Consider the following 13644-nt stretch of genomic DNA (forward strand, 5'->3'; position numbering starts at 1 on the left):
GCAGGAACATAGGCATCCATGTGCTCCAAACACCACATATGTAATGCAACCAAAAGCAGACCCAATCACATACACACACTATCAGACACGCGGCTTATCACTGAAAGTATCCAGACAAACTACAGATGTACTGTCACTGACAGACCCACGCAAACATGCACTTCTCTCAGATACCAGACACAAACTGTCATAGGCAGAGTCCCACACTCAGTCACCATCTGATACACCTGGAAACAAACACATACACACTCTACCACAAACAGCGGAGTTCAGAGAAACTGGTGGACTCAAGACACTGTAGTCATAGGCACAAAGCAGAGACGCTCCTTGGAGTCTCTCTTACCCCCCCCCCAACATTCCTAGTGTCTTCCTACGAGCCTGACAGGCTTTAGTGGAGGGGGAGATCTTAAGACACGCACGACAAGATAAGTAAGCATCACAGCCCCAGCCCACAAGTTTATTTATAGTACAGTTATTGGGATAGTCGTAGACAGAAGGGAGAGTGCGAAGGGGATCACACAGGGTTTTCTCAGGTGATCCCTCTGTCTTAAAAGACAGATAAGGATGGGAGCTGAAGATAAGGTTAGGGCAAATTGCAAGTAAATGCCAAGAGTAGCAAGAGGCAGGCTGAGGCCAAATGGTACAAACTTACAAAATACGGTAATAACCCCAACATTTGTGCTCTTAAGAATGTACCAGGTATTGTTCCCAGTAGTACATTATTGACCATACACATTCTCTGTCAATACTCACAAATCAGAGAGCATGAGGTAGCAGACATTAATGACCCCTGGAGTTGCAGATGGGGCACTTTAAACTCAAAGAGCGCCCAAAGCCACACGGCTAGACAATGCAGGTAGATTTTAAACACCCTCTTGGCGTGCTCATGCTTGAGCATGTATTTCAGATATCCTGCAGCCACCCACTGGGCAAGCCATGCCCTCACCCGTAGGGCCACCATACACAGTCTTCTGAAAGGACCCTACTTAGGCATAGGGGGAGGGGAATAATACTGTTCTGAGAAAACCCGAGGGCCAGCCAGCCTTCTCAGCCTGGGCTTTGCAAACCCTAGGAGGGATATGAACAGAGGTGTTAACAGACCCGTTTCATCCCCCCAACTTCTAAAATTCAGTTGGGCAAGGGCCACCTCTGGTCACTGTCCCTGATCTAGTCTAATTATCGATTGTTTATTTCTTTATCAGATTATCACAAGGATGAATTATCACAAGCATTCAGGTTGAGAGTGCAAGTTCAGACACAAGTCAGTCGTGGCCTCTGGCTCATTCATAGTCCTTAATTGGCCCTAGGCTCCCGAATGGAAACATGGTAGGTGGGAGTAGGGGCTTCAGTTTCGGTCGATTTGGTTCTGAAGTTTAGGACTTTTAATAAAAATGTCTCACTGTGTAGCCCAGCTGGCTTGTAACTACACTCTGTAGACAAGGTTGGTCTGAAACTCAAAAGATCCACCTGCCTCTGCCCTCCTCAAAGCTGGGATCAAAAACATGACCCAGTTGTAGAGTTATTTGTTGCTGCTTTTGTTCTTTTATGAAACAATCTTGCTTATGCGGCTCACGATAGTCTCAACCCGCCTGGGCTCTAGGGATTCGCTGCCATCAGTCTCAAGAGTGCACCCAACAAGAAGTTAATTTAATAAACAGAAGATCAAAGATGAACCCCAGCTTACAGACAGCACCTACTGGAGAACAAGCAGACCTCTGGTCAAGCCAAATCCTGTGCTTCCCGGAGGCCCGTCCACCCGTCCCACACAGAATAGAGTAGCTCAGGGAAACTGACATTTGGTTTTATTGTGCCAAGGACATTACAGATGGTGGATCTTGTCAACACCTGCAGTGCACGGGTGCCCCATCTGCTGAGGCTGCTCCCACTCCCTAAATTCAAATCTTGAGTAGTGGCCATGATTTCTGAAGACACCCCACTTCAAGCTTCCAAACAGATTAGCGGTGGTGGAAGGCAAAGCGATGCAGCAAGGTCAGACTGTCACTGTCCAAAGCCAGTCTGCCACCCGCATCTCCTGCCACTTCCCTCTGGCTCATATCCTTAGCCCTTCCAAGGAATTGGGGGCCGAAAGACAGCAGAAATCCATCTCCTTCTTGCCCTCTATGCCCCATGGCCAACCTGCCCAGTTCCAAAGCAGAATGTCATCTTCACAGGGCCAGCGTTGCTGTGTACATTGGTTTTCATTTGTTGATTTTGTGAGATAAAGCACATTTTAATCAAGAAAATTTTAACATTGAAGGCTCAGATTCTTCAGGGACTTAGGAAGGAAAATTTCCCACTCCCACTTTTCTTGTCATCATTGTTGGGTGACAAGTTTATCTGATCTTTAAGGAAGGACGAGCAGAAGACTTCCTTTGTCTGAATGTCTCTCTTCTGGGGCTGCCTGGCTGCCAGATGGTCTGTCTCTGTGGGTCTCTTGCCTACCTTCCGCACCCTGTCCAGAGTCCCCTGTGGAATGCTGAGATGGTGCTGTGCAGGGGGGCAATAGGGCACATCAGCTGGCAGAGACCAATGGTGGTGGCAGGGATGAGATGGATGGAGCGCATGGGTGGGCCAGCCAGAGGGAAGTGGAAAAGAAGGAAAAGAGGAAACAAAGGAAGGAAGCCAAGAGGGAAGAAAGCCAAAGAAGTTTGGGTGGCATTAAAGGGCAGGAGTGGGGGATCGGGGATGGTGTCCAGTCCCTGGGTCTCCATCAACTCTTGTCTGGGGGTGGGTCTCTGTGCACTTTGTTTTTCTTCATACTGTCTAGGTATTCCTGTTGGGACACTGCCAGCACCGATGCTAGGATCTCATCATCATCCCAATCATTCAGACCTGCTGGGCAGGAGAGAGAAGAGGACAATGATGATGGGGGGCACCTCGGGCCACTTTCCCTTATTTCTGTTTGATCCCTGGCTCTGGAAAAATCCATCCAGGTCTCCATCATTCATTGACTCCCTCAACTCTGTGAAGCCCCACTAGACCCACTGTGGAGAAAACCTTTGGGGCCTGAAATTTTCCCTCATGCCTCTGACTTGGAGAGATGGCCAGGGACTTCAAAAATCCTCCAGGCTCTCCCAACTTCCAGCTGGCCCATCCCCTAAGAGGGCTTACCAAAGGCAGAGGGGGACATCTGCTGGATGAGGGCCCGGCACTCCAGAGCAGGGTAGAGGGACACAAGAGGAGAGGTGGCCCGATCAGCCCCTGCTGAGAACTGACTGCTTGTACCTGAGGCAGATGAACAATCAAAGGTAGGGCCCACCAAGCAGAGCCTCTTAGCCCAAGCAGGCACCCTGAAAGCAAGTCACTGACCTGGTGCACAGGGTGAAGGAGGTTTGGCAAGAGCTAACACAGTGCCTGGGGAAGGGGGCTTAATGCCTAGCTCGGCATGCAGTTCAGGGTGCTCAGGTGACGAGGCTGAACTTCGTTGCCGTGGGGACCGACTAGTCCATTCCTCCAGGCCACTGGAGGCTGCTGCTGTGGCTGAACTGCATGTGGCACTGGCTTTCCGTGGCTGCAGTAGGGAAGGAAAAAGTGATAAGGACCTACACTGGCTATGACCCTCCTGTGCTGGAGTGCTTATACCCTTTTCCAGAATCCTGGCTACAGCATAGCTTTAATGTATCACAATGACTTAATCACTCCCATATCCTTAAAGGCATCTGACAAAGTCCTATTCTTTCAAGAGACCCTGATCTCATCTCCTGATTCAAACCCTGCTTTCCCCTTAGATTTGCTCTATAACCAGTCAGGGTGATCCTATCTCAAATCCCTTTTCTGTTCACAGCCCTCCCATGGTTTCTGCCTCATTCAGAGCAAAAGCAAAGTCCTCTCCAGAATTCACAAGCCACTATCCAACCTAGCCCCACTACCCTGACCGTACCCACATTCTGTTCAGCTTCAGGTATACCTAGGTTATACCAACTCTGCTGCCCTCACCCAGGCCTAGTTCTGTCCATGTACTCGGGTACCAAATTCCCTTTCTATGGGCTTTCTGCTGAGCTCTACCCTGATGACTGTTTAATACTGTGAACTCAAATCATCCTCACTCAGTCTCATGTATCCCCTGCACCAACTGTCCATTTTTCACCCATCATCCCTCCAACTCATTCATGAGGATTTTAGTTCACTTGGCTACTTGTGAGTAGCCTGAGGATAGGTACTTTGGCCTGCTAGGTTCACAATGTACCCCACTACACTAGGAATCTTCTGCTTCCTGCCACAGGCCTACAATATAAATACTTGCTGAACAGATTATTCAGCTCTTGTAACCAACAGTCATTCCATACCCCTCTTCGATTCCTCAGATGCATGCCTCCCTGCTTCCTACCCTAAAAATACAACCGACTAGGTCCCCCACCCCCACCTCTCCTGGTCTTGCACAACCAGAGTCACAGGCCTGACCAATGCCGTATCTGCCTCAACAGACAGGATCACAGAAGATAGTGAAGGAAAGGCTTTATATCCTCAGTACAGAACGTAGCATGCAAAGGGATTCCAAAAAAGCTGGTCTCTTTGTAGCTATCCATTGTTCCTTTGTGCTACCAGCAGTGGTGGCTGCTCTCTTCGTTTCTTAAAAGCTGCTCTCCTTCACTTCTTAAAATCAAGTGTTGAGAGTTCCAAGGTACGATGTCAAGACTAAAGATGAGATGAGTTATAGATGGGACTGGGAGTTTGCCTCTCTCCCAGATGTCAAAATTTCTTATTTTATCTCTGTTAAGTAGGGGTCAAAAGATAAGAAGTAATAGGTCTTGGTCAGGCCAATGACAGAGTCCATGACCCACCTGGCTGGGTCCCCGGACCTGGCGGGCCTGTTTCTCTTGATCCCTCAGCCACTGCAGGTAAGATTCTCGAGCCACCTGCTCCTCTATGGCCTCATTTGTGGCCTCCCAGTCTGTAGCTCGTTTCTTGTCTTCCAGCATTTGCTGTTCAATCCATGACTCTTCTGATGTCTTTATGGCATTCTTCATCAGGGACTGCTCTGCAAACTGCCAGGGGAGAGGAACAGGGATGTGCAGTGATGCTCTGAACCCAGGTAAGAGCCTGAATGGCTCAAGAAGGCAGGGCCTACAGGCCTTAGCAGAGACAACACAGAAGTTATTCTTACATAGTACTCCTCAGCAGACTGTGTACACATTCATCCATAACTGGAGAAAGCAGGCTTAGATATAAGACCTGGCATTCTGAATTCCTATGGTCAGAAATACTGGCCCAAACCCAAGATACCTCAAGTGAAGCACTAAGTCTGGAGATAAGAGGGGCTCTTCGGTCTAGGCCTTCGTTTAAAGAAGCCTCATCTAGCAATGACTCAATTTCACAGTGTTGAAGCCTTTCTCATATATTCCCAGATAAGGCAAAAGAAAAAGATGAACAGAGAAGTACAGACATGGAGTGGAGGCAGGAATCAAGCGAATACGAGGCTGAGTATGGCTATGTGAGGGAAGGAAGTATTGGTATCATGTGGGTGCTAGGACACTGTATGAGAAAACTTCACATCAAGTTGTAAGACACTAGGGCATTACTGGTTTGTTTTCAGACAGAGGGTCATGGCCTGGTCTGATCTTGAACTCACTATGAAAGTCAAGCTAGCCTGGAATTCATAGCAACCTTCCTGCTTCAGCCTCACAAGTGCTGTGATTACAGGCATGAGCTAGCTAGCACATCCGGAGATGATGCTAACGGAATAATAGAGAACGTCAATGTATATTTCAAGGATTGAATGCAAATACTGCTTCATAAAGTTTTGGTTAATGTTCCGTTTTTCAAAAACAATGGCTTGGTATGCAGCCAACCCAGGTTAGGTTTGAACTCATAATTCTCTTCCTCTGCCTCAAAAATACTAGAATTATAGGCATGTACCACCATGTCCCTAGTAACATCACTTTCATATACACATATATAACATACATAAAAGCATATATGCTAAACAACATAATTTTCTATCATGGTGCACACCAGGGGAAATATATGTAAAAAAGGCTAGATCAAGTCAATTTAAAAACAGGGCCAGCTGAGTGATAACAAGTGCATACACAAAAACCTGGGTTCCATTCCTCCAAAATGAGGAAAATGAAAACTAGGTAAGCCATCTGACCATTGCACAAGTAAAGCATAGGGATGGCAAATGGGCAGATGTAAGAGACCCTCAGCTGGTGATGAAGCTCAAGGGTGTAGCATTAAAACAATGCTCAACACATTTAACAATCAAGTAAACTTAAAAAACACTGAGAATGGTTAAAATTAAAAAGGTAGGAAGATGAAGTGCTGGAGAGAAGCGGAACAGAACTTTCATTCACTGTGATGGTGCCTGGAACAAATCAGGCCACTTCATACAAATAGTCTAGCAGCTGCTTACAAATCACACCATGGTTTTCAAATTCTGTAATTTTGCTTCCAGATATTAATAAAACTAATCATAAAATTTAAGTTCCTACAAAAACCTGAACCCAGCAGTTTACAGAAGCTTTGTTCATAATCATCAAAACCTGGAAGCAACCAAGGATATCTCTCAAATAGGTGAATGATTAAACCAACAGTGTGCCTCCACAAATGGAACAGTGATAACATGGCTAACAAGCCATGAAAAACCATGGAAGAACCTTAATGCATATTGCTACTTGAAAGCAGCATTTTAAAAAGCCTACATACTTATGAGTGCAATTACGTGACTTTCTGAAATAGGCAAAAACAGTCAATAAAGATCAGTGGCTGCAGGAGACAGAGTGGGGAACCTTCAGGGGCTGAAACTAGCTGAATGAATAGGTGCCTGAAAGATAGATGCACATTATTGTTATGCATCTGTCAAAACCCAAGGAACTTTACAAAACAAAGACTATTCCTTAATGTATGCTAATCGCTTTTTAAAGATTAGTTAAGAAGTAACGCTCTGGGGGCAAAACCTCCTAAAGAATTACAAATGTATGCAAAGACGAGCAGGCGGTGGCCTCAGGCATTAGAAAATGAATAGAATCAGTAACACCAAACACAAAGAGAGCATTGGGTATCACCGGACTCCAGGGGTCCAGTTAATGAGACCGCCCCAGCTTATACGGATATGTAAATAGCAGTCAGTAAGTGACTGCAGGGTGGTGCGGAAAGTTTTCTAAACTTTAAAGTGAAAATTTACTCAAAAAGGCTAAAATGAGGCAAATGGTCACAGGATTTTAACTAAAGACATCAGCAATAACCCTAAGTTAAATTAACATATACTTAGGTCGACAGACAGAATTCCCATCAGTGTGACTTCCTTCCTAACACTACAGCAGCCAAAAGGTGGGAAAATTCGTACGACGTCTGCCAGACAATCAACATCAACAGTCATGATCATATTCCCAATACATACTCTTGATGTATTTCTCTGTGCTCTTCTGCCCAAACCCAAAATCCAGGTTAAAATCATGAGAAGGACACCGAGAAAAAGAATTTCCCCGCAATACTTTTGAATAGTTCTCCTTAAAATTTTTGTGGTCATCAAAACAAGAGGAAGGAATGAGGCAGTAACTTCACATTAATATGAATGTCTGAATACCGGTTCACACCGGGTAACAAATGTACCAGTCTGTGCCTTGGGAAGAGATGGAACTGTATACTGAGAAAACTATTCTGAAGGTTGGCAAGACAGCTCAGGGAGTCAAGGGCGCCTGATGAACACAGAGAGCTGAGTTGTTTACAGACCTCCACACACCATTCCCCAAAATAAATAAATGTAAAATAATTTTGAACAATTAAGTCTATTAATTAGAGAAACTTTTTTTTTGTTTTTTTCGGAGCTGGGGACCGAACCCAGGGCCTTGCGCTTCCTAGGTAAGCGCTCTACCACTGAGCTAAATCCCCAGCACCCCCCCCCCTTTTTGTGTTCAATTAGAGAAACTTTAAAACATTCAGATTTTTAGAGAAAAAGAAAATAGTCAAGCCAGTAAAAGTTACAGATGAATCTTAAATGATGCTGCTATTAAGTTGAAAAAATTCATTCTGGAATAGCTACATACATGCAGCGTATTTCATATTATATGAGATTCTAGAAAAGACAAAACTGTGAAGTGGGTCACCAGATCAAAACAAAACCAGACAAATTCTTAAGAATTTGTTAAAATAAGAAGTCAAAGGGGACAAGTAAATGTGAGACAGAATCTTGGAAAAGGCTTACCAATAGGACACTGAGGAAATGTATTCTTAATGGACCCATACTGATTTGTTAAGGACAACAAATGTACTATGTTCATGTTAATCATAGCAGGGCATATGGAAATGCTAATATTCTCACAATCACTCTGCAAATATAAAACTTTTCTAAAATTTAGTAAAAAAGAAAAACAAGGCGCCCCTCCCCCAGGTTGGGGGTGTGTGTTGAAGTTGTTTCTTAAGATGAGGCAGGACCACCTTCTGTTTGTAGGAAGTGAAACCTGAATAGAAGTCTTCAAAATCCCCAGGAGGGGGTAAAGGGAAGACAGAGAAGAGGGAGGAGAGGGGGTGGGGAGGAGAGGAAGTGGGATAAGGAGTAGGGAAAAGAGTCAAGGAGGAAGGAAAGAGGGAGGATCAGAGGTGTCGACACTGAAAAGAGGGAGGATGGAGCAGGGAAGATGAGAGGATAGAGACTGTGAGACTATGAGAATGAATGATTATCTGCCAGTAGATGCTGGGCAAATGAACTGTAATCTTCTGACACCTAGGCGGCCTTGGGCCTGTGGGAAGGACTTTCAGTGTAGGCCCAACCTATACAATCTGCTCAGAGGGTACGCTCCAGCAAGCTGCTCTGAAGTTGGAGAAGATCCGTGTGGAAGCTTGGCTTACTGTTTCAAGTTGAGCTCTATATCCTAAAAGGCCACTCTCAACAAGCGTAACATGAGTGAGCCATCTCATGGACAGGCACATCAAAACCACAGAATGAGTTCTGATCAACAGTAACTCACTAATTTTATATAGAGATGAAACTTGGGTGCAGACATTTTATGGGCTAACGGCAGAGCCAATGATCCATATCTAGCAAATACCTGGGGCACAGGGACCCACTTACCCCTGGTTTAAATGATGGCAGGCCCAGCCCCACACCAATAGTGGCCTTGTTAGGATTCACCACTGAATTATAGTGGATATTCCGGTGGTAGCTGACACGGATGGGTTCATCTTCATTTTGATGGATCCCATGGAATGTGTTGATAGGTTCTGCAGAGAAAGAGAAGGAGGGAGCATCCACAGGGGCCCAGTATGGTTGGCTCTGATGAGGAACCATTAGGCCCTCACCTACCCACTACAGAAGTACCTGTGCTATACTGATACACCTCCACAGGACGGTTGTACATCTCTGCCATAGCCTGCATCTCAATGTGGTTCCCATGGCAGTTGTTTTTCCGCTTCCGATTGATATAGGTGGTGAAGTCTTCTGTGACATAGTTGGAAAAGTAATCGGCATTCTTCATCTGTGGAACAGATTGGAAAATTAAGGTTTGTGTGCAACAGGAATCCCCCTACCCTCCTGCTGCCCCAAGGCCTCCCCCAGGATCTCACCAGATAGTCCATGCAATGCTTTCGCACAACCTCATGCATGTCCTGGTCTCCATACACCTGGTCAGCTGGGGGTGTGGGGACAAAACAAAGGAGAGGATGGGGTCAGACCTGTCACCACCAGAGCTCTGAGTCAGAGTCATAGAACATCATTAGGGAGCAGATGGGCTAAAGGATTAGGGAAACTCCCTTTTCTATACCAAGGCCCAGAAGCTTTGAGTTGTGATAGAGTGGTGGTAAATAACAAGCAAGGGCTGAAAACATGCTCAACATGCACACATCAGCCAGGTGTAGTGGTACATGTCTATATCCCAGCCCTCAGGATGTGGACGTGGGATGACCAGATTATCTTCATCTATCTCCAGTTCTACTATAAGTTCAAGGCCAGGATAGGCTACATGGGACACTGTCTAAAAAAATAGGAGCAAAGTTGAACAATCTTGAAGAGTGAAAGAGTACAGGGGTATACAGGTTAAGAGTAGTATGGTCAAGGGCCAGCAAGATGATTAGTGGCTAAAGGGACTAGTTCAACCCCCAAGATTCTACAGTTGAAGGAGAGAACCAAATTGTTCCTTTAACTTGTCCTCTGCCCTCTACATGGTATTCATCCCAACCACCATACCCACTGATAAAAACGAAATAACAAGTTTTTCAGTTGGGGACAGTGGTGCATGTGTTTAATCCCAACACTCTGGAGACCAGCCTGGTCTACAAAGTGAGTTCTAGGACATCCAGAGCTACACAGAGAAACCCTGTCTCAGCGGGGAAAAAAAGAGGGCAGTATATACCTATAATCAAGGTTGAGTAGTCAAGAGAATTGTCAAGTTCAAAACCTAGATCACATGAGATCTAGTGAGAGTCTATTTCAAACCAAACTAAAGCAAACCCTACATTAAATACCTACCACCACAAAAAATAAATTAGAATCTCTTTTTTTTTTTGAGACATGGTCTCAGGATGTAGCTCTGACTGGTCTGATACTTGACATGTAGACCAGGATGGCCTCAATCTTAGAGTTCTGCCAGCCACTGCCTTCTGAGTGATGAGATTTAAAGGCATAAACTACCATCTGGAACTCATTCTGTAGACCAGGCAGACACTGAACTCAGAGATCTCTCAGTCTCTGCCTCCTAGTGCTGGGATTAAAGAGGTGCGCCACCACAGGTGGCTATGATTAGAATCTTAAAAACTGAAGGAAAGGAAGGAAAACACTTTAAGTTCAGCCAAATAGTAACTAGTGAGGTAAACAGCCGGAGACAAATGAGTCTCTGGGTTTCCTATGCCTCCTCTGTGAAGTGGAAAACAAACAGGTATGAGCTGACAGGTTTCTTGTGGACAATGGACAGTATGTGTAAAGTGGTAGAAGCCCTCTATCATCCAATTCAATGGTGTACACAGACTGATTCCATAAAGCCTCCAGTGATGGTAGTAAGGGGCAGTTCACACCTGAGCCCACTGGCAGCTCAAGACCTGATGTAGTAAAAGAAATCGAATACAGTTTGCTGAGCAGTCATACAGGCTGAGGCACAGGAAGCAGGAGTCTCTTAATTAATGTGGGCTTGAAGTTTAAGTAGACCTGACTTTCACTGGCTGCCTTGAAAAGGGAATTTCCCTGTGTTTCCCCAGAGATACACAGCTCTAATGGGATCCCCCTGAGGCAAAGGGGCAGAGGATGCTAGGAATGGGAACATGCCCACCAAGCAAGCCTGCCAGTCTACTTCTCTGAAGACTTGCCAGAAGGTCTTCACTGCCCAGTGATTCCCTCCACAAGGGTTCGTGTGATATAGGAATCAAAGGCTGCACTGAGTGAGATAGCAAGTGGGCAGCTCCAGCCTCAAGTCATCCCAGAGGTGACGATACCTGAGGGGTGGAGGAGAAGGGGCTGTGAAGGCAGGAAGGGGTAGCCCCTTCACCAATGTAAACAAGGATGTGGCTTCTGTGGCCACACTCCCCCCTAAGTACTTCCAGTAAGTCACATGTCCTGCATACAAGCTGGGGGTGGGGTGGGGGGGCTGCTGCTGCTGCCTTTCTTAGAAGCCAGGACCACAGAGGCTGCTGTGGCTGCCTAGGCTGCTGGAGGAGCTATTTTTGTAGGCTCAGCTTGGAGGCAGTGCAGTCGGCAGCTGCCACAAACAGGAACTAAGATGGGAGTGAAGGGGTTAAATAGGGGTGAGCTATCAGGCTCAGTGAGCTGGGCTGAGATAATGGGAAGCATGTATCTCCTACAGAAGGTAACTTAAAGACCTGAGATTTCTATTTGTCAGAGCTAGATGCCAGATTTGGGAAAGGGGGTTCCCTTTATCTTGCCTTTGTCTGGTGAAAGTACGTGCTACCTCTTAGCTGTGCGGCACTGGACAAGGCCCTTCATCTCTGAGTTGAAATGCCTTCATCCATAAAGTGGGGACAGTAACCCTTCTCTTCTCAAAATGGTATTGTAAAGTAGAGGAGGGATAGAAATATCTCTCTATGGGAGAATATGGCATGCTAGGTTCAATCTTTGGTATGGGGATGGGACTATAAGAATTTGTCAAGTACCTAAGGCCTAAACAGTAGTCAAAACAGGCACTGCAGGCCAGGAACCTAGCACACACATGTCTTTATTCCCCACACCCAGGAACCTAGCACACACATGTCTTTATTCCCCACACCCAGGAACCTAGCACACACTTGTCTTTATTCCCCACACCCAGGAGCCTAGCACATACATGTCTTTATTCCCCACACCCAGGAACCTAGCACACACTTGTCTTTATTCCCCACACCCAGGAGCCTAGCACACACATGTCTTTATTCCCCACACCCAGGAACCTAGCACACACTTGTCTTTATTCCCCACACCCAGGAGCCTAGCACACACATGTCTTTATTCCCCACACTCAGAAGGCAGAGGCAGTAGGATCTCTGTGAGTTGGAGACTAGCCTAGAGAGTTCCAGGACAGGGACAGCTAGAGCTACATAGAGACCCTGTCTCAAACATAACAAAACAAACACAGACACTCCATTTGTTACGAAGACAGCAACTCCTATCATATTGCTAGTTACCCAGCAGTCAGTCAGTCAGAATGCTGAGAGACTTGCTTCTTAAGCCCTTCCTCATTTCTGGTGCACTTCCTCCACCAGAGGAAAGTCCCAAAAGCAGAAAGGAGGGCTACCCCTCCTATTATAAGCACTGCTAGTTCTCTTTACAGAATTCAAGGGTCCCAACGCTGGCCTTCTGGTGCCTGTGTTCAAAACTCTGACAACCAAATTCCTACCGAAGTAATAATACTACTGACCTCTTATGTTGGGTCTGTAGGTACAGGCAAGTTATAGTACTATAGGTTCATCCCAGATTCTATAAGAAAATAACCTGGCACTCATTATAAGCTGTTCCTTAATTTTTTATTTTTAGACACTTGGCTGGAATACTACTTGATATATGGTCCAGGCTGGCCTCAACCTCACAACAATCCTCCTCCTTCACTCTCCTCCCAAGTTATGGGGGTTACAGGTGTACAACACCATACCCAGTTTATTCCTTAATCACTAATATGAGGTAAAATACGAATATTGGTTGGTCGGTCGGTGGTGGTATACACCTTTAATCCCAGCACTTGGATGGCAGAAGTGGGTGGATCTCTGTAAGTTCAAGGCCAGGCTGGTCTATAGAGTGAGTTCCAAGACAACTAGGCTCACAGAGAAATCCTGTCTTGTAAAACCAAAATCATCATCATCATCATCGTCATCGTCATCTCTAGATCAAGGAAATACAAGCAGTACTTTCCCACCAAGAGAGAAAAAAAACCTTCAATGTAATAGATAAAGCATATCATAACTTAATATGAATTAGCTTTTCTAATTTTCCTAGCCCTGTCACTTCCGTCCTTTGGAAAACTCCTCTTCCTCCTCTGCCTCTTCCTCCTCCTCTTCTTCCTCCTCGCTCCACCAGGTGAGCATGTGGGAACTAGGATGCTTTTCCTTGGGGGGGGGCGCAAGGTGGGAGAAGAATGGCCCACTGGACCCACAAATACAGGGGGAATTCAGAGAAAATGTTTTGAAAGAAACTGAAACTACTCCTCCTGCTAACAGTGCACTTGGCCATATGCACCTATTTTTCCCAGGGTCCAGATGGAAGGGGGGGTCCCCGTTATATTCTACCTCTGTTCC

The 13644-nt window shown here is 45.8% G+C and overlaps 1 protein-coding gene across 11 annotated transcripts in view; it reads right to left on the bottom strand.

Annotated features, from left to right (window-relative positions):
* Positions 1-430: 430 nt before the first annotated feature.
* Otud5 (OTU deubiquitinase 5) overlaps positions 431-13644 on the bottom strand; it is a 34508-nt gene continuing 21294 nt past the window's right edge. For 4 of the 11 annotated variants that reach the window (XM_006256737.5, XM_063280120.1, XM_006256740.5 and 1 more), the window contains 7 exons: positions 9502-9566; positions 9257-9413; positions 9011-9159; positions 4782-4985; positions 3310-3511; positions 3112-3225; positions 431-2835 (listed from right to left, as the gene is read on the bottom strand). In XM_006256737.5, coding sequence (XP_006256799.1) covers positions 2711-2835; positions 3112-3225; positions 3310-3511; positions 4782-4985; positions 9011-9159; positions 9257-9413; positions 9502-9566 — 1016 coding nt within the window. In that variant the 3' untranslated portion in view covers positions 431-2710. The other 7 variants (XM_006256741.5, XM_063280121.1, XM_063280119.1 and 4 more) reach the window with 4 other exon arrangements.

This window comes from Rattus norvegicus, chromosome X, assembly GCF_036323735.1.
Source record: "Rattus norvegicus strain BN/NHsdMcwi chromosome X, GRCr8, whole genome shotgun sequence".
In the NCBI taxonomy this organism is placed as follows: domain Eukaryota; kingdom Metazoa; phylum Chordata; class Mammalia; order Rodentia; family Muridae; genus Rattus; species Rattus norvegicus.